The sequence below is a fragment of the Montipora capricornis genome, chromosome 5 (assembly GCF_036669925.1).
Source record: "Montipora capricornis isolate CH-2021 chromosome 5, ASM3666992v2, whole genome shotgun sequence".
Taxonomy (NCBI): Eukaryota; Metazoa; Cnidaria; class Anthozoa; order Scleractinia; family Acroporidae; genus Montipora; species Montipora capricornis.
The window spans coordinates 23,165,307-23,183,952 of record NC_090887.1 but is presented as its reverse complement, the minus strand read 5'-3'; the positions used below and the strand labels follow the sequence as shown (position 1 = coordinate 23,183,952).

Below are 18,646 nucleotides of genomic sequence, written 5' to 3'. Positions count from 1 at the left end.
CCCAAAGCCTTCGAGATTGTCTTGCTGAATGCCACATCCGGAGCCAAGTAAGTCGTACTCCTTTCATGTGCACTAACATTTACCCTAGTACAATGTGAAGGAGGCTACCCATTACCACAGAAAAATGGAATTAGCGGAAAGATCAGGGATACCTAGTGCCGTTTCTCGAAAGTCCCGAATACTTTTGGGGCGCTAAAAGCCATCTGTGAAGTTGCCAACCGCTTGTTTTGGAAAAGCCGATCTTTTAACATGTTTTCAAGGTAACAAAAAGAAAAATAACTGTGAAGTTGACGAATAAATGCTCTTTGTTCTTGAGATACAAAGGGAATTGTGACACCCGAAAATGGCCCGTAAAGTTTCGGGACGTTTGAGAAACGGACCCCTAGTCCGGAAAGATTGGCCTTGTACGCTACTTTCCATATGCTCAGTTGTAAGATGCCCGATTAAAGCTAACCTTGAACAAAAATGTGCTTTTTTGGTCATTTAACTGCCTTAAGGTGACATGACTTGTATACTGCTCTGTATGCCGTCTGAAGATGGCCTCAGTGCTCGAAACTGTTATATAGGAAGCCCATAACGGAGTATCACGAGTCTCTTGCATCTCCGAACTGGTATACCAAATGGGAAAGTCATCGGTTTGACTGATGTTGAGAGTGCTCGGATTTATTTTCCGATCATGCCCGATTTATCATCGATAAAATCGCATCACTTCGGGTGCGTTTCTCTGGGAAAATCCAAATCCGGATTCTTTTATCCAAAAGCGGATTTTGCGTTTCTTTACTAAAATCCGGAAATGGATTATTGCTCCAAAGAATCCACTCTCAGAGTGGATTCATTAGATCAGATCTGAATCTGGATCTTTAGGATTCATGATCTACGGATTCAGGATTCATGATCGGGATTCAGGATTCATGATCCACGGACGGATCCGAAAAAAAAAACTACGTTTGACCAGCGGTAGCCTATTGAAAGTACACTTTCCCTCCATTTGCGTGAATCATGGTGACCAATCAAGGTGAGTTTTCAGTTCTATTTTCTTCTTCAATGTACCCGAAACTTATAGAAAGTCAATTCGATACAAATTATATTAATGCTTACTGACTAAAAGTGGGCTGTCACGCCGGAAAAATCCGTTTTCGGGTTCTTCGTTTCTTAGGGAACGAAGTATTGTTGTGATCTGAGATCATAAATCCAATCTTGGATTCTCCCAAAGAAACGCACCCTTTTGTCTGTTGACCTTAATTTTGACCTTGAAATTCACCACCCCCTTTTAACAATCAATCCATATAAACCGTAGCTGACCTATTAATGACGACTGTCTTTATCACTCTCAGGATTATGCCAGGGTTGAACTTGTCAATGGTCATCATTTCTGACCGCAAAGAGACAACAGATTTCCTCAGATTACGAGCCTTAGCTCTTCGAACACCACTCACTGACGATGATATTTATGGGTACGTTATTAGTATAGAAAATTGCACGATTCCAAGTACAATTAGGAAGTAACAGGTACCGGTGACTGGTGTCTTGAAAGGTCTCACGAGCATCCTGTTAATTCGGAAAGTGCGGAAGAATACTGCAATTATTGTTAGTGATAATACACGCAACAAAATGTTCCCGATAGTTTCTCGAGGAAACACTTTTTGTTTGTGAACTGCGTTCTGTTGTGAAAACCTTTCATGCAGCTATGGAAACTTTCATTCAAGTTTAAATATTTTTGTTTTAGGAATTTTGCAAGTTGTATTTGTTAAGTTATGATTAGCAACTTCTGTCGACTATTTTTTGCGCGCGTGGTTGCCACAGTAACTTATTTCGAACTCAGCGGAGCAAACTACAACTAATTGGGAAAGAACTTATACTGCTCTCGTCCAATCAGAGTCGAGTAATTTTGTTGAGTGAATTGAAACTTGAATTATTCCCTTTTGTTTTGTTTTAGCGTTAATTTTGAAATGGGCATCGTGAAACTCGCTGAGGGTACCCTTTTATTTTTTTTGTCTTTAAACGAATTCAAGGACGACTTTTCGTTGATGATTGTAATTTTTTTTATGTGTAACAGTCAAGACTAATTTTTATTAGGAAGTTTTCGACTCTGAAATGAAACGGAACTGAAATAACGTGGAAATATTGCATTCAAATGTGCATAAGGCATATAAGTCTAAGGCGACCTCCCTTTTTGCGCGATAAGGTAAATTTCCTTCTTTCCGTTCGATGGGTTTTCCCTGAGGGGTAGGGGATGTCTTTGCTGGTTGGCATTGGCCATCGAGTGGAGCCTCTAGGCGAGCTCGGCAGGGAGACGGTCGAAATTGCACTTAAGGACTGCTGACTTGACCACTTGATTCTAATCTATTCCTCGAGGAACAGCTAATAAGAAGTTTCTTCTTTTCTGTTTTAGCATCCTCACCAAGCTTTACGACAGTATCCAGAATAAACTAAATGAAGATCAGATGCAACTGACGCGTGACACAATTACCGTTATTTTGAATTACAAGAGAGATGTGGCGTGAGTAATCAACCAACAATCCTTGCCAAATTTGTGGGAACCCATGATACAACATTTCGTCTCGCTCTTCCCTCTCTCCCTTCCTCACCGGTTTTTGGCATCTTAGATGTCCACCAGCATTGTTCAAATAAAGAGAAGCGGGTATCATGTTAGTAATAAGGGAATGAGCTTTGTCAACACTGTGAGAGAACAAAAAATTTTTAAAACCTGCGGTTATAGTGGCTTTTGCAATTGGTGGGCTATATCGACTCTTATTGGCTTAAAACGTGTTTTTTGTTTCGTGAAGATCAGGAAGCCATCAGAGTGGGGTTGCATTCCCGTTGAACACAAAAGATGGGAGAGAGAGCTTTATTATCTTGTTTTTGTTTTAAACGAATATAAAGGACAAGCATAATTAAACTAACTGAGTATGTGAAAGTTACTCAAAATAAATAAGAGTTAATTTATCTGAGAAAAAGAAATGGACATTTAAACTTGATGGTTGATGGCAAAGGCGCACTGCTTTTGTCCGAATTCACTCAAGTACATGCTGTTGCTAATCTAAGGTAGCGATCAGCAGTCACGACTGCCAATTAAATTAGGACGGAACTAATAAACAATAAAAGTGATTCAGAAACATGGCATTAGTTTTTTGGTGGGAAACCTATATGACTGTCGTTATATCATATGCGTACGCTCAATGGTCCTGACAGCTCAAATGCCTCTATTTCTAGAAGCTCTTGTTTCGCAGTGGTCAAAGCAAAGAAATCCATAAGTCTGCATTCAGTTAGTTCATCAGGCCTTGTCATTTAGGGGAGTGAGGAAGTAGGTTAACAAGACACTCGTCTCGTGTTAAGTCGTATATGCGGACCGGCTCAATTTCTGTACGGTTGATAATCGTAATCATTTCTTTATCTTGTATTGTAGGTTAACGGATAGACTGACGAGCTTAATGATGAAAATCTTCGATGAACTTTTAATCCCATCCAGAGAAGACACCAAGTAGGAGTTCAAACCTTTATTACAACATTTACAAGATTTTTTGACGGGAAGCAGACATCTGACGTTGTCATTGTCAGAGTTGTTGCCACTTTGCAGCCAAAACTGCCTAGAGAGTGTTCCCACATGGCGCCATGTTGGAAGAGTGAAATATTCTTTCGAGAACGGGACTCTATCTTTATGAACATTCGTCCTTTTGGTTTAGTATGCAAATATAGCTGCGAACACACTCTATAATTAATGATAACTTAAAGTATTTTTTTCTTCTTGGAGATGTACTGAATATACCAAAATAGGATCTGTTGAGAAAAAAGTCCTGGTGGGCGGTGGCCCCGAATTCAACTTTACTTTACTTTGCATATAAGTAACCGGTTCCCTTCTTAAACTCTTTGACCCCCATGATCTAAAAGTTAATTCTCCTAACTACTTCCATAGATTTCTTCCTTAGCTGGTCATGAGAATTTGGCGTTCTATCATGATCATACCCTTAAGCTGATAATGATCTTTATTCTCAAAACTTGTCTTCCTAACTGAATATGGAACACTTGAGGGGGGGAATTTACATACTGATCAATCCTGGCCAGAGTCAAATGGTTAAAAAACGTGTCTTTCTTTCTTCTTTGTGGTATGGAATTTTTCTTTTATTTTGTCTATAGTGTGTTTTTAAATAAAATGTTGTTTTTCCTTTCCCAGGGGTCAAGAAAAGTTTTCTGTAGTATTTGAGGCGTTCGCGTTTTCGTTGCTGAATGGTAAGTCCTGCCCAGGCTTGCAGGGTGCGGCAATAACAGGAACGTATGCTGTGGTAGAAAGTTTCAGACGAACTCCTGAGCAAATGAACGGACTGAAGTTCAACGCAAGGTGAGTATACTTCGTATGTCAAGTCGCCTGTTCAGAAACGAGGTCAATTCGCTTCTTAAAACCACTCTGGTTATTGAAAATTTTTGAACCAAACAAACAATTTTCTTTAAAAAAGTGTTTTTATCGAAGGAGAAATGTATTTTAGAATCAATTATCGCCTCTTTCAAATTTCCCGGGCTCCGCTTTCTTGAATAATTGTGATGTGCTACGGTTGCCCTTATTGTCTTCACACAAAGAGCAACCATGACCAGGAGCCCATTACCCGGAGCCTCCATGTTCCATATTAACCCTCTGAGTCAACCCTTTCCCGTATCTTTCTATTTTTAGAAGCACCTAGCAGGGGGGCTTTACTGGGTGTTTTAACAATAGCCAATCATAAGAGACCTATGGTCAGCCATTTATTACGTCACATACGTATGTGACGTATGTGAACCACTTCACGTATTTTCTCAGTCACATACGTCACATACGTCAAAAAATGTAGTAGTTCTAAAAATAGAAAGATACGGGACAGGGTTGACTCAAGGGTACAATACAGATGGAAGCTCCGGGTAATGGGCTCCTGCCATGACACGTAACAATTATTCAAGATGGCGACACCCGGCAAATTGCAAACCTAAGCAACCTTTTTGAAATTCATTTATTTCGGATTCAAACGCTATCATTCAACAATTTTGATTGTGAACATTATTTCCTGTGGTGTAAAGTCATTTTCTTGTTTTAGTGGAGGTTCCCTTTAAGGAACGTGCACAAACCTAGGAAAGAATCAATCTCGCTGCAGAATTCGGTTGTCACTTGAAAGAATGCCTCAGCATTCGCAATGTTAGCAAGATTGAGAAAGTATGGTTGCAAAAAAAAATCAGAAAATCGCAAGCAAACATTTCTATTTCAAATCGTTGCTCCCTTGTAGCCTTACAAACTCTGTAATTTCTTTCATTCTTATAGCAGCCATTTACTCAGCATTTTTTCGACCAATCAGTTCCAAACTGGCAGAAGACCAACTTTAGGTGCCCAGTTGAATGATGGGCACAATTTTGATAAATCGGTTGATTTTAACGATTCTTAATTTTCCTGGTCCTTACTTGTTTTAAGTGGCCATAGTGCTGTGCAGAGTTTCTTCATTTTTGTACTTAGTCGTCAACGCGAAGGCAAGAAACCCCAAAATCTTTTCGAGAAATTTAAAGATCTTCGCTCTATTTAAAAAAAATGTTTATCTTCTTTGCAGCAATGGAAAAGATTACTTCAAGTATCCTTCCAATTTGTATTCTTCTTCTACTTCTTCGGATGACTCAGACGTGAGTGGCTCGTCCTTGTTTGTTTGTTTCATTCCTTTTAAATTATTGTGTAAAATGATTGTCCCATGAATCTCGCTTCCCCGAGTCTTAATCTTATAGATTCGACTCCTTTAATGAGCAGTCGGTTTTTCTTCACAAGTGTCCCATCGAGAAAATACATCTCTTCATAAATTATGTAATGTAGCTCCTTTGTCGTCTTTCTGGGTTTAATTTCTTTTAAATAAATAATTTGTCCCCCTTTTTCCAGTTATTTTTGAGGGGTATTAATCAAGATGTCAAGTTAAGATTGGTGGAAAGTGACCCCCTTCTCATAGATTTTTATGAACCGAGACAAGGTCGAAAGCTCAAACGGTACTAAGTTGAATTTTATACTGCGCTGGAAACAATACCCCGTATGCACATGAAGTTGTAAAAAACTTCAATTTTTGTTTTTCCACGTTTCTGCATGTCCGTAAACATCTGTATTATCGGGGAAAAGGAACTTACTGTTTCCCTCGTGACCTCATCAGACAAACTGTTTCTTATTCACTTGTTAAATCGCCATATCGCTTATTTTCCAGTGTCGCGATGTTCACTTCATAAATTATCACACAGCTCACTGGTTCAAGAAGCCTGACCAATCACCTGTCATCAGCGACAAGGTTTGTCCTTCGCAGCTCGCTTTAAAATTCTGGGCCCGGTTGTTCGAAAGCCGATTAACTTAATCCAGGATTAATGTAAACTTTTGTTTCATGTTTTCAACTTTTTGGTGAAAATTTCTTTCGTTTACTTTTGTTTTTCAAGATTGACTTCTTCTAATGTAAAGTTTTGCCAAATATCAGCGTTGAACAGCATTTAGGAGAAGAGAAATTAACTCCTTGGTTAATTTTTAATCTGGGATTAGCGTTAATCGGCTTTTGAACAACCGGGCCCTGGATTCCATTTATCCGGTTTTTGATTAATGTTAAACTCTTCCTAGTTTGGAGTGATCTAAGCATTTGATATTTCTTACTGTTTGAAGTCAAAGTGATTCAATCAAATTTCGCGCTAATGTGGTAATGTGGTAAACCGACTTTGAAACTCTATTCTCGAGTAACAGGCGTATCGGAATACGACGGAGTTCCTCAAAAAGTGTTTTAAAAAGGCGTAGAAATGAGTGTGCCTGTCAGTTGTAATGCGTACATCTCTGATTGTAATTTGAATTTCAAAGTTTCCTTTTTCGAAAAAAACAGAAGTAACCAAACGCATGTTCGGTTCATAAGATTCTAGTAATAAAAGCGCAATTCTCAAAATTCACTTTACCCTTTAGCGCTCTCGTGTTGAACTCATTTGTGCGTTTTTTCAGGTTCTCTCCACATCTCTTCGCCCTTCCACTTCATCAGATGACTTCCCATCACCCGTAAGCAGCAGGAATCCAATCACATACCGCATCTATACCAATAACAAGCGAGTCACACCCAAGGGAGCAGAGTGAGTCTTCACTGTTTTTCCTTTTGAATTCCTCATTGCGTCTTATCATCAGCCCTCTGTTTATTTGGTTGCAAAAAGGATTACGTCCTTATTATATACCATTACTAAACGAGGTTTCTGCGATATCCCGTCTAATCAAGGTCGATTCAAGTGGAGTTCATTTTACTTGTCAAGACCTGGATTCTTCCGATATCACAAAAACCGAATTCAATAATTATTTTACGATAAAGTTTTTAACAGAAATCAAGCGATAAAAGTGTTATCGCGAGGACCCCATATTTGTTTCTTTTGAACAGGGAATAAATAATATGTATTTTATCAACAAACTTTGACAATAATGCATAGTGTACTTTTAAGATGGCTCACACCAGTTTCATCAAAAGACCAATTTCGATATCTTAAAATTGAGTCCTAAACAAAGGGCACCATCTCGAGGCTCTGGGTAATGAATATAAGGAATTGTATGAGTTTATTCCCCAGAGTCTGGAGATGATGCCTTTTTGGTTAGGACTGAATTTTAAGATATCGAAATTGGTCTATCTGGAGGTAATGTCTCATTAAAAGGAATAGCGATACTCGGCGTTTCGTCACCTATTGTCATTAATGTGCCAGCCAGAGATCTATTAGCTGTCGAAACAAAAGTTCCTTTGGCCTGTGGTTGGCAAAATTTAAAGATCAAAAGAATTGTTTATAAACAGTGAATATCGAAATAACTCCACAATATCGTTTCACGAAACGGCAATGTTATGGTACCAAATGAAACAGCAGGAATTGCTTAACATGATGCATTCTTTGATGTGACGTAACAGGTCACCATTTCAACAAAGAATCATCTTTAAACACCCTCAGTATATTTTGTCTTTAGTTAAACGCTTACATCTGAAAAACGAACTTGGAGACCCCCAACTTTTACTCTGGAAATTGATAAACAGGCTCAAATCGAACTTTCTGCAAAGTTTAAAGAACATTCTGTGGAGCGGAAAATTTTAGAGATGGCTCTGAATCCGCTCCAGAGATTTTTTTTTAGCTTTGCAGAGACTTTTATTTGAGCCTTTCAGAAGTAAAAACTGAGGGTCACCGAGGTCGTTTAAGCAATTGCTGGTGTTTCATATCGTACCATCTGCCAGCAGCTTAGTCCCTAATCTCCTAAAACGGTTTTGTTTTAATGCTTTGGTGAAGATTTAACATCTCTATGTGGGCATGATCTCTTTCTCTTCTAGTTGCGTTTTTTGGGATTATTCCAAGTCCGCCTGGTCCATGGAAGGTTGCACATCAAAGGTAGAAACTCGGTTGTTGTTGTTGTTGTTGTTGTTGTTTTTTTGTTCTTTTACTTGCTACGTTCCTGTTACTATACGTTTCCAGTCAATCAAGGCCAACGTGTATCTACCATGGTGTGACGACGGTGATTTTAATTGCAAAGTTCCCGAAAGTGACGACTTTCTATTAACTTCGCATCAGATCCAATCAGACGCCAGGAAAAGCCATCTTTGGTTTCTAATTTGGATGTCTATGCGGGTGAAAAAATTAATAGATGAAAAGCGTGTAACAACTGTTGGATCCTTGCTGAAACACAAGAACGTAACATTTAGAATTTGTTCCCTGCACTTAAGGACCTCGCTAAACCGGGAAACATTGATTCGAAATTGCGAAACATTTTCGGGAATGAAAATGGTTTTCAGTTTGACAGCGCGATAAGTAATGTTATTTAATTTTAGCCACAGACTGACAAAATGAGTGCATAAAATATCGAATTTTTGTTAAAATAGCCCGGCATTGTGTGTTTTTCAGAACGATAAGGGTGAATACGTGGAGTGTCAGTGTGATCATCTTTCCGTCTTTGCGGCTCAAGGCGAAAGTGATGACCGAACTGGTTACAATCTTGCTTTCTTCATCGTGTTTTTCGTATGTTTGGTAAGTTTTTTTATCTCTAAGAAGGTGTTCACATCAACAAGAGGTTATACCAACACTAATCATAACATCGATTGCAGCCATGAAGAGAAAAATGATTGCTCGAGAACAGCAATTGAGTGGATAAAAGCAACTACTCGTAGACGATGAAAATCGCAGTTACAGCAGATAAATAGTGATGATGGTGATGACGATGATGTCAGTGTTGACGATAATGATGACGTGGTGATGACGATGACTATGAAGATGTGATGAGGGCGACGACCAAGGCGATGATAATTCTAATAATGGCGATGCATACTGCATGATAAGTCTGATAGTCTTGGACAGCACCCCCAGTTCCTAAGCTCATTATGATCTTTTTTTTTATTTTAGGGTGTATTTGCTGTGGCTGTTATCATCCATCACCTGTGTTCCGTCATAAACATGTTTGCTGCTAAGCTGCTGACGCATTTGTTCTTTGCTTGTATGATGGGTCAGGTAAGTGCGCTACTTGAAGCCGGTGACCATCAAACCATTCTCCGCCGCACGTGCCAATTCTTATTCTCGTGCGTTTTCCCTTGTTTCATCTTATTCGAACCTCGAGCTCTTAAGAGACTATGAGCATGATAAAAATAGGGAAATACGCCAATTAAGAGGCTCTTTCCCTTGCTTCTATTTTTTAATAAGCGGTTCATCGATTGCTTACTTCCACCTCATTGGATAGCATTGACCACTTGAGACCATTGAAATTGTCTGATGAGTCCACCATGCGTTTAAAACATCCTTGGCGGTCGAGGTTTGTTTTGTGCCTGGTGTCATCATCTTTATTTCAGTGCACTCTATTCGAGGTTCAAAATTAGTTACCATCTAGGGGCTGCTCAGATCTTTAAAGAGCACTTCGTGTGGGCCTACTGACGATTTTTGTACGTTTTGCCCACGTTACCTTTCAGTTGATGTTCATCCTCGGCGCGTTTGTGAGTCCCAATTTAGTCGATGAACCCATCCGCTGCTCCGTGCTCGCCATGTTTTTCCATTATTTCTTCCTGTGCCAGTTTACTTGGATGTTTGTTGAGGTAAGATTACTCGAGTTTATGCTAATATAAAATAACTGCTTTGTGCCTGGGGTTTAAGATTGTAAGACGTAAGCGTAGAGGAGACTAGTAAGGCTGCTTAATCATAACAACAAGTGAGTATACCCCTCTAAATCCGGATACAGTATCAAACATTACCTTAAATAGCATACAAAATACATTCGCGCTGGATCGTTCACGAACGGATCATCCGTCCATAGTATAAATGTAGCAAGTCACTGGGTATTCCACGGTGCAAAACTTTGTCATTCGAAAGTTTAAGCACAAGACGTTTTCGTTTGCTTTCCTTAGGGAGCTTAAGCAACGATGACGGCGACGGCGACGGCAACGAGAACCTCATCTCAAAATGTAACTTCAAGTTGTTGTAATCACTTCGTAACTATTTCAACCTTTTTAATATGACAAGGGTGCAGTAGTTCCTCAAAAGTGACACTGGTCGGAACGACGCTTAATTTAGAGAAGGAAATGAAAATTCATCCTTAATTGCTGACGTTCTTCATAAAACCTCAGTCAAATTTGGCTATTTTACGTTGTCACGGTTTTGCAGACGACGGCAAAGAAATGGATAAAAGTGAAAAACGCACGTGCAGGGCGTGCAAAGCTATTGCTCTTTTCCCAATAAATATGCAAATTATGACGTTCCCGTTCCCGTCGCCGTTGTCGTTGCTTAAGCTCCCTCTTGGCTCATAAACTTGTCGCCCTAAATCTCCATATTATCGTTACTGCACCCGTCATCCTTGAAAGCTGTTGCAGGAAAGCGGACGGGAATCAGTCGAGTCGGAAGATGAAGTTGTACTTTGTGCAGATGTTGCCGCAATTTTATGTCATTTGAATTTCTTTTGCAGGCTTGGAACCTATGGCGAATTTTTGTGCTAAATGATGAGCATACGGACAGGAAATTAGTTATGTTCTTTATCCTTGGATGGGGTAAGAAAAATGTTTTAGCTCTAACTAACGGAATAAGAATATTATAGAAACAACAATTGAGAAAAATTGGAATTTACAAATTTGTAAGCTGGTTGCAAAATGCAATTGATATTTAAGTGCCTTCAACGAAGCAAAATTCAGTTCCCAGATGCTTTTGTACTGAGGTCGATTACAGGATCCATCAAAGTAAGAAAAGATGAAACCGTTATTAACAGGGAACCCACGTTTGACACCAAGTCGTTTTCCGTTTGTCCTAGGTCTGCCTGTGCTTGCCATCGTGTTGTATATTATGATTACACAACTTGGTTTTGGTTGGGAGTTCACGATCGCCTACGCAGATGTTCACGACAACGGAGACATGTAAGTGTGCTCTTAGGTTGCAACATGTTTGTAAAAAAGCAATCCAGATAATATTGACATACCCTGGGTTCACAATAAAAAACACTCCCGTAACTGCATGGATGGGTACGAACGAGTTTAAAGTAGAAGTAGTAAATTAATGGTTCACGTTGTCGTCAAAACCTAAAACTTGGTGACTCCAGGGCCCGGTTGTTCAAAAGCCGGTTAACGCTTATCCTGGGGCTGTTTGCATTGGCATCGGTGTAGTGATATCAATCGTCGCCAGTCGTCGTCGTGATATGCAATCGTCGCCAGTTGCATAGCTTTTAACTCACAGCCTTGGATTAATGCTGTCTACTGAGAAAGCAAACCATTCGTACAGCAAGATACATTTATGTCCGTGAAATGAAAGTTGGAAGGATCATTTGAGTTACTTGAGCAACTTAAGCAAATGCAAGCAAGCCGTAAAAGAATCCAACCTTGAACGGGAATAGAACGAATGATCGTGCGATTGTAATGCACTTGCGCTTTCAACTGAGCTATCAAGCCAGCTGAGAGGTGGCCCGCTTGCCTTCTAAGAAGAGTGGAATTCCTCAGGGATTCACTCAGTTCTGTAAACCCATTAGCTGCATGCCCAATTTTGACATCCAATGCCAAGCGTCCCCTCCAGTCTAAGCATGTGCTACCCATTTCCAACAATAAAGTAAGGGTAAAGGTTAGCATGATTTTTAGGTTAGGGTAAATGCATCTGTTTATCCTTACTTGAGAGGGCAGCATTTGGGGGACACGTTCTGTCGTTAATTAACAATTAGACCTGTAGCCCACAAGGCCTACGGGTCAATAGCCAATGAGGCGAAGCCTAATTGGCTATTGACCCGTGGCCCTTGAGGGCGAACGGTCTAATTGTTTTAGTATCACCCAACTAGTCGAACAGAAAAGTCAATAATAAAGTTAGCAAATGCAAGTTGAAGAGAGATTTATTTGGGAATAACACGAAAGAAAGCGTCACGCTTTTCGCTACTCGAGGACTATTACTAATAGTCCTCTAGTAGCGGAGCCAATCAAAATGCAGGATTTGCATGAGTCCACTAGTTGGGTGATACTAATTGTCTGTATTCCAAGGAAACAATGAGAGATGTTGAAATCTGCTTGCATCTAATTTCGCGCATTTCTGGATGTACCTGGATACACTGAGAACTCGCTCTTAGCAACATGGGTTTTTTTTTTTGTTTAAATCTTGATTGCATGCATGCAAAGACCTTCTTGGGGGGGGGGGGGGGGGTTGTCTCAATCCTATGACTTGACTAAGAATTCCTTTCTTAGGTGCTTTATTCCAAATGCCTACGCTGCCCTTGCTGCCGCCGTCGGCCCAGTCCTCCTCTTGTTAATGGGTGTGGCGGTGGTGTTCACGCAAGCGTATCAGGTCACTCCTCAATGGAAACACTATGACGATTTATTCCGCGGCCATTACAATATTAGAGGTAAGATGTAACGAGAAATATGAATGGATGTACAAGCGGCTCGTAAAAATTGTTTCGCTCTTTCTTTATTATTTTTCCGGTGAAGGGGGACTGGTTGGAGTAGGCATTTACAGAGGTCCATAACTGTGACGCACCGTCGGCTTCCATTGATACCCGCCTCGTACCTGAAGGAACTACTAACTTTAAATAAAGTGACTTCACTTCACTTCATTCTCCCAATTAGTACCATAGAGTTCTTTGTTGGATAGTCATGAGAATTAGTACCATAGAGTTCTTTGTTGGATAGTCATGAGAATTTGGTGTTATGTCAAGAACACACCTCTTAACCTCTTAAGCTGATAATAATCTTCATTCTCAATACCTGTCTGACTGACATTCCATTGAAATTGTGAAGATAATTTACATACTGAACACCCCTAGGAGCCAAAGGCTTAAACGATGACCTTCGTATTAGATACCTTTTCCTTTACCTACTGAGTTGCAAGGCCAGAAGGGAGCACACAGTCGCTATTAAAGATCTTAATTCACTGTATTTGAAAATGCGCAAGTACACTTGAAGGGTAAATTGGCCGCGTAGCACTTGGTAACGACGGATGAATTGTAAGCCAATCAAAATTTGTTCCACATGTTTTTTTCGTTTGCGTTCTGTTTGTCCGTTTTTCTTTCAAGCTCATAGGAAAGTCGCTCTAATAATATTAATAATAATAATAATGATAATAAAAATAGTAATACTAATAATAGTAAATAATAATAATAACAATAATAATATGAAATTAATGATATGAAATTAAGGCAGCGCAAACCTGGAACCATGAGAGAACCAATGGACTCAACCCACAACTGATATGGCATGGAGTCCGAGAATCAAGCCCAGGTCCCATGTGTGTAAAGGGGGTGCTCTTTCTACTGCGCAAGCCTTGTTTGCCTTATCGCTTTCCTTTTTTTCGTTGCAGAAATTCGTTATATCATTATGCTATTCGTCCTTGTCACATTGGTGTGGCTGTTTGCGGGGCTGCACGTAGCTTTTGGAGCCTTTTGGATGCTCATCACATGTATCGTTCTGGACGGAATACTGGTAAATGCGGCGTTTCTTTTATCAAGTTTGCATAGTACAGACGCAGGTGTGCGTGAGTTGGTTATCGTGGGGTTTTAGGGACTAGAGATATCCATTTCGATCGTTGGTAAATTCAGCTTCTTTACGACTTTCCACCAATTTGTGGATCACAAGCTTTTAATTCCTGTTAAAACGGACAAAATCCAACAGCGTCTTGTAAAATATTACTACAATTTTCTCTTAAGGATTTTTTAATTGCATAGTTTTTCACAAAGCTTCGGAGATGCCGTCAGGGTTGTTTGGAAAGTGATCCGCGCTCTTTGTACCACTTGCACGTTTTTAAGAGACTGGAAAATGCACCAGAAAAGTAGAACACATTTCGCCGTCAATAGTGATAATAACGGTAACACTGGACCGTCTGACTGGAGTTTACCAGGAATCTCTTGGGCCAGTTTTCGTCGGGTTTTGATTTTCTCCCAGATAAATTACTCCTTAAGTTACCCAGGGATACAGGCTTTGACAGGCCATAAGAGCAATCTCATGTTTCCTGTCATGAGCAGTTCGTGCCGTTGATATTTCTTGTTGGTATCTTCATCTCAGCCGTTGTCGTCTTCGCGGCTTGATCTCCTTAATGTCACGAAAGAGGAAGTTTCCTTGCAATGAATCCTCATTCGGTTGCGTTGTCCTTTGTACGTCTCAAGGACCTTGTGCACGCGCGTTTTTGAGACGCGGACGGCAACCGGAAGTGAATATTTCGCTCGCCACGATAGCCGTCTCTCCCAGATTTTGAAACTTAGGGTCTCTAATAGTGAAAAGATACTTAGCGATATAAATGTGGTTGTGTGAAGACAAGTTGAAAGAGAGAACAACTCACTTCCGGTTGCCGTCTGCGTGTCAAAAACGCATGCGCTTAAGCTCCCTAATAATTTTTCAAAGGCCATCTTGAGGCACACTTTGAACGACGCCAATCCCAGCTCCCTATGGCATTTTTAAATTTCCGCCTTTTAACCAGATCTCGTCGTCTTGTTTTTGTTTACATATTAGGCGCTGTACGTATTAATCTGGTACTGCTGTCTGCGTAACCAGTTGCGTGGCGTATTTAAGAAGTCGTTCGCCGTGACGTCTGTTCCACCGCCGATAGAATTGCGCGAGGACATGTTTAGGGATCGCCCTGGAAGTCCCGCGCACTCAATAGGAAGTCTCAAGAGACCAGTGATGATGAATTCCCCGGATGATCCGGTAAGGCTCGATAAACTAAGTACAAAATAAGTGTACTCCTCTGTCAAGCTCTTAGTGGCAAACCGACTTAAAATATTATAACTATAGTATTATTTTGAGTTTTGTATGCTAACTTTACATGGAATGCACCATTTGTAATCCTAACTTATGGCGAATTAAATTCTACGTACGCAAAAATGAATTTAAAGACGTCTAAGACAAATATAATTTATGTAAAAAATAAACGCACATTTGTTATCGATTGACTTCTCTAGAACGTGACTAAAAGCTTAAAAACGTAATGACATAATTCAAAAACCAGATGGGCTCTTTTGAGGCACAGAGCGGTTATGTTTTGATTTTGCACGAACAAGGACAAATTTTACCCTCCATTTGCCTTACACAATCAACCACCTAACCAATTTCCAGCCTTATTCCTTGGTTCAACCTTTCATGTGTTTTCAGCATGGAAGACTGCATTATTCTTGACCGAGTAAACAAAACCCTTTGTGGAAACAAGTAGTTAAACAGGAAAAATCAGTTGCATAGTGATAAACTGAAGTTAACATTTATCTGTTTTGTTATTTTCTTTTTTTCTTTTTCAACCGGGTCAGGTCTATCTCACCAAACTTGAACGACGCATTTCCTCGGCTGGATATCCAAGCTTAGCAATTGTTAGTGTATACTATCCCTTTGATCTCTTAAATTTTGTTCTATTTATTTATTTATCTACAATAGCTTTAAAATTTTAAAATGCCTTCGGTGAAAGTTACATAAAACTATAATGTTACTGGTTAAAAACTGCATTCAACTTTTAAACATTTTAAAGAGGGATTTTAAACAGTAGAAAATTTAACCATTTAAATTGTTTACAGATTGATTTTCTCGTGCAGCATTCTCAAAGGTAACATTAAAAAATAACATCAGGATTTTGCTTGTCTTTGACACACAAGCGAACATTGGGACTGACGAAAATATAAAGTTGTCATAAACCTTTGTCATAATGCATGTTCCTTCAACAAAACGTCACTCTTCGCATTCACAATGCACGGCACTAAATTAAAGAAGATCGATGCCGGAAACAATTAAAAATATAATGTACCTTAGAGGAAAGTACATATCTAGTTATTTATCATAACTACCCGACCTTGTTATTTTCAGAATGAGAGCTAACAAGATACTCAAGAAGGACTGGGTCCTTTCTAGTTGTTCCTTTGCAAACACCCGAAAGCGCTTTGGGCCCGAAATCAGCATCCGCGTCGTCTAGATAAAAGGGAAAATGAAAAATAAATCCAACTTATTATCCCTGTATCATAGGCCTTGTGAAGTTATGGAGGGAATTATTATTGCAACCCACAAAATGGCCTCCATACTGAAGCTTTGAGGCTTTCGTGAGACCCAACCCAGTTCGCGTTTGTTTTACGAAAATCGCCAGAATTTTTTTAGGTTATTTAGGGCGCCCTAAACCCTTTTGTTTCCAACACTATCAAAATGTTTAGAGTACATATTTTTCTTTGTCTGTGAGAAGTGCTTAAAGCCCATATTCGATATATATAAATTCTGTCCCAAACAAAAGACATCATCTCGAGGCTCGTGGCAATAAACTCATACAAATTCTTATTTTTATTCCCCAGTGCCTGAAGATGATGGCTTTTGTTTAGGACTGAATTTTAATATATCGAGATTGGTCTATTAAAGAGTAACTGTAGGTGCTCCCGTAAGCCAACTGTAATTAGTCGTTCGGTCTTGTTGGACAGCAAGACATTCACATGGTACTTAACGAGAGTTGCTTCATCGCCCAGTTACTAAGATTAAGCAAAACTTCCTCAAGGGGAATTAATTTTCATAAAAAAACGGACCGCAGTAGGCGAATCAGCTTTCCGCCTGTCTTGAACCATTTTCAATACCTCGTGGTCATGGAAGGGTATTGCGTGTTTGACGTGGACTTTATTTTCCTACAGAGCGACTGGGACGACTTAGACTTAGGAGCCACACCTAAAGGCAGCCGCAAAATGCTGGTGAACTTAGACGACACCGACAGCCTGGGGCGGGTGAACGAAATGTACGAAGATGACTTGGAAAACCAAGATTTTGACGACTTGATATTCGCGTTGAAGACTGGGGGTCAGTATGAGGGAGACCCTACCCGAGACGACGATAAAGTCCCAGAAATGGACAGCGGCAGATTTGGAGAAGATCCCTTTGGACTTCGGAGAATTTCGATCGCCGATACTCACCTATAATATACTCAAGTGTGAAATTGTCGTAAATTTTATCACATAAATATTCTATACTGAATGAACTTAGCTTTGTTTTTTAACCTGTATCTAGGTGATTCCCTTTGAAAGAAATTCTATAATAGGCTTGTAAATGCAGTCGTATATTTATAACAAAATGTAAATTGCTGACCTTAAGGTAGAGTCAGTAGAACTTAAGCCGGATAAGTACATTTCATATTTACGTTTTCTAACATTAAGTTTACTACGCCATTGTTCTCGAAACAACGAGTCAACACAGACAGCTATTTATTTTTGCTTGTTTCTATCAAACTTTTTGTTACAGTTTTATACAAGAGTGGAATTTGTTTTATTCAATACTAAACTGGAAAACATATTTTTTTCTATGGTTTTTGTGTTTTTGTTTCCGGACAACCACGTGTGAAAGAAAATACTTTTCATAATGCCCCAGCTGGAATTTGCTGTGTGAAGTTTTTCATAGAAAGTATCAAAAAATATTGTTTTTAGCGGATATCCTCAGTGATGTCGTAAATTTAGATAGGATTATTCATGTATCTAGTACCGGATTCACACCAAAGCTTAAACACGTTTAATAGCTGTTTAGTTAAACATGATTTAAAATTGTTTTCTTCGTACAAGTTACTACCCACATAATGTAGGCTCCAAATTCAACACAATGAAGAAACACATTAGAACTTACATAAACCCTACGTAACTTTTAGTCTTTTAGCCTTCCGTTGCTCATTTTTATTTTGTTAAACCTTGTTTAATTAAACGTGTTTAGTGGTGTGAATCGGGTATAGGTCTCGCAATTTAAGGAATTGTAAAAAAAGTGGTACTAGATTATCGTATCCGTTTTAATAAACGCGAGAAACCGTATTTTGCGCGATAATTCCGGTAACGTGATCTAAGTCTGCAGAAAAACACTGTAAGAGCCTACTGAAATTGCAGCAAGGTAGACGAATATGCAACGGAGCCGAAAACGACGACAAAAAATGCCAATCGACTGCACTAACTTTGCACGACTGTCAGAATTTGACGTCTAAAAGCTAATCATTTTTTCCTCTGGCAGTGAGAGATCGTCACTGGGCCTTGCTTGCGTCAATTTCCGGGAGACTTTCGTCCGCCAACATGGCGACTCATTCCCGTAGTCTTCTCCGTGCCGTGACCACAAGTGAGGAGAAAGAACCTGGGTTTTACGATGCCTCTCAATGTGCTCGCTATGACGTCATGTGTACAACTATTTTAATTATAAGCTGCGAAAGAGCGTAACCGAATCCTTTAAAATTAACAAAGGCTATATTATAAAAGTAATTTTTAAAACTTAGT

General features: G+C 39.5%; 1 protein-coding gene across 1 annotated transcript; it reads left to right on the top strand.

Annotated features, from left to right (window-relative positions):
* The first annotated feature begins 6 nt into the window (after positions 1-6).
* LOC138048879 (adhesion G-protein coupled receptor V1-like) lies at positions 7-18,160 on the top strand. Its single transcript, XM_068894988.1, has 18 exons — positions 7-47; positions 1,335-1,454; positions 2,393-2,500; positions 3,407-3,481; positions 4,172-4,336; positions 5,562-5,631; positions 6,192-6,272; positions 6,956-7,080; positions 8,301-8,358; positions 8,869-8,991; positions 9,364-9,468; positions 9,921-10,043; positions 10,907-10,988; positions 11,246-11,348; positions 12,651-12,808; positions 13,762-13,883; positions 14,907-15,101; positions 17,042-18,160. Exons 2-18 carry the CDS (start codon positions 1,339-1,341, stop codon positions 17,321-17,323), a joined length of 2,091 nt encoding a protein of 696 aa, XP_068751089.1. The 5' UTR covers positions 7-47; positions 1,335-1,338; the 3' UTR covers positions 17,324-18,160.
* The last annotated feature ends 486 nt before the right edge of the window (positions 18,161-18,646 follow it).

Excerpts from the sequence above, each read along its gene's own strand:
- LOC138048879 (XM_068894988.1), top strand. The coding sequence starts at position 1,339 with ATGCCAGGGTTGAACTTGTCAATGGTCATCATTTCTGACCGCAAAGAG. Across the intron at positions 6,273-6,955 it reads CACCTGTCATCAGCGACAAG|GTTCTCTCCACATCTCTTCG; the intron begins GTTTGTCCTTCG and ends GCGTTTTTTCAG. Across the intron at positions 10,989-11,245 it reads GTTCTTTATCCTTGGATGGG|GTCTGCCTGTGCTTGCCATC; the intron begins GTAAGAAAAATG and ends CGTTTGTCCTAG.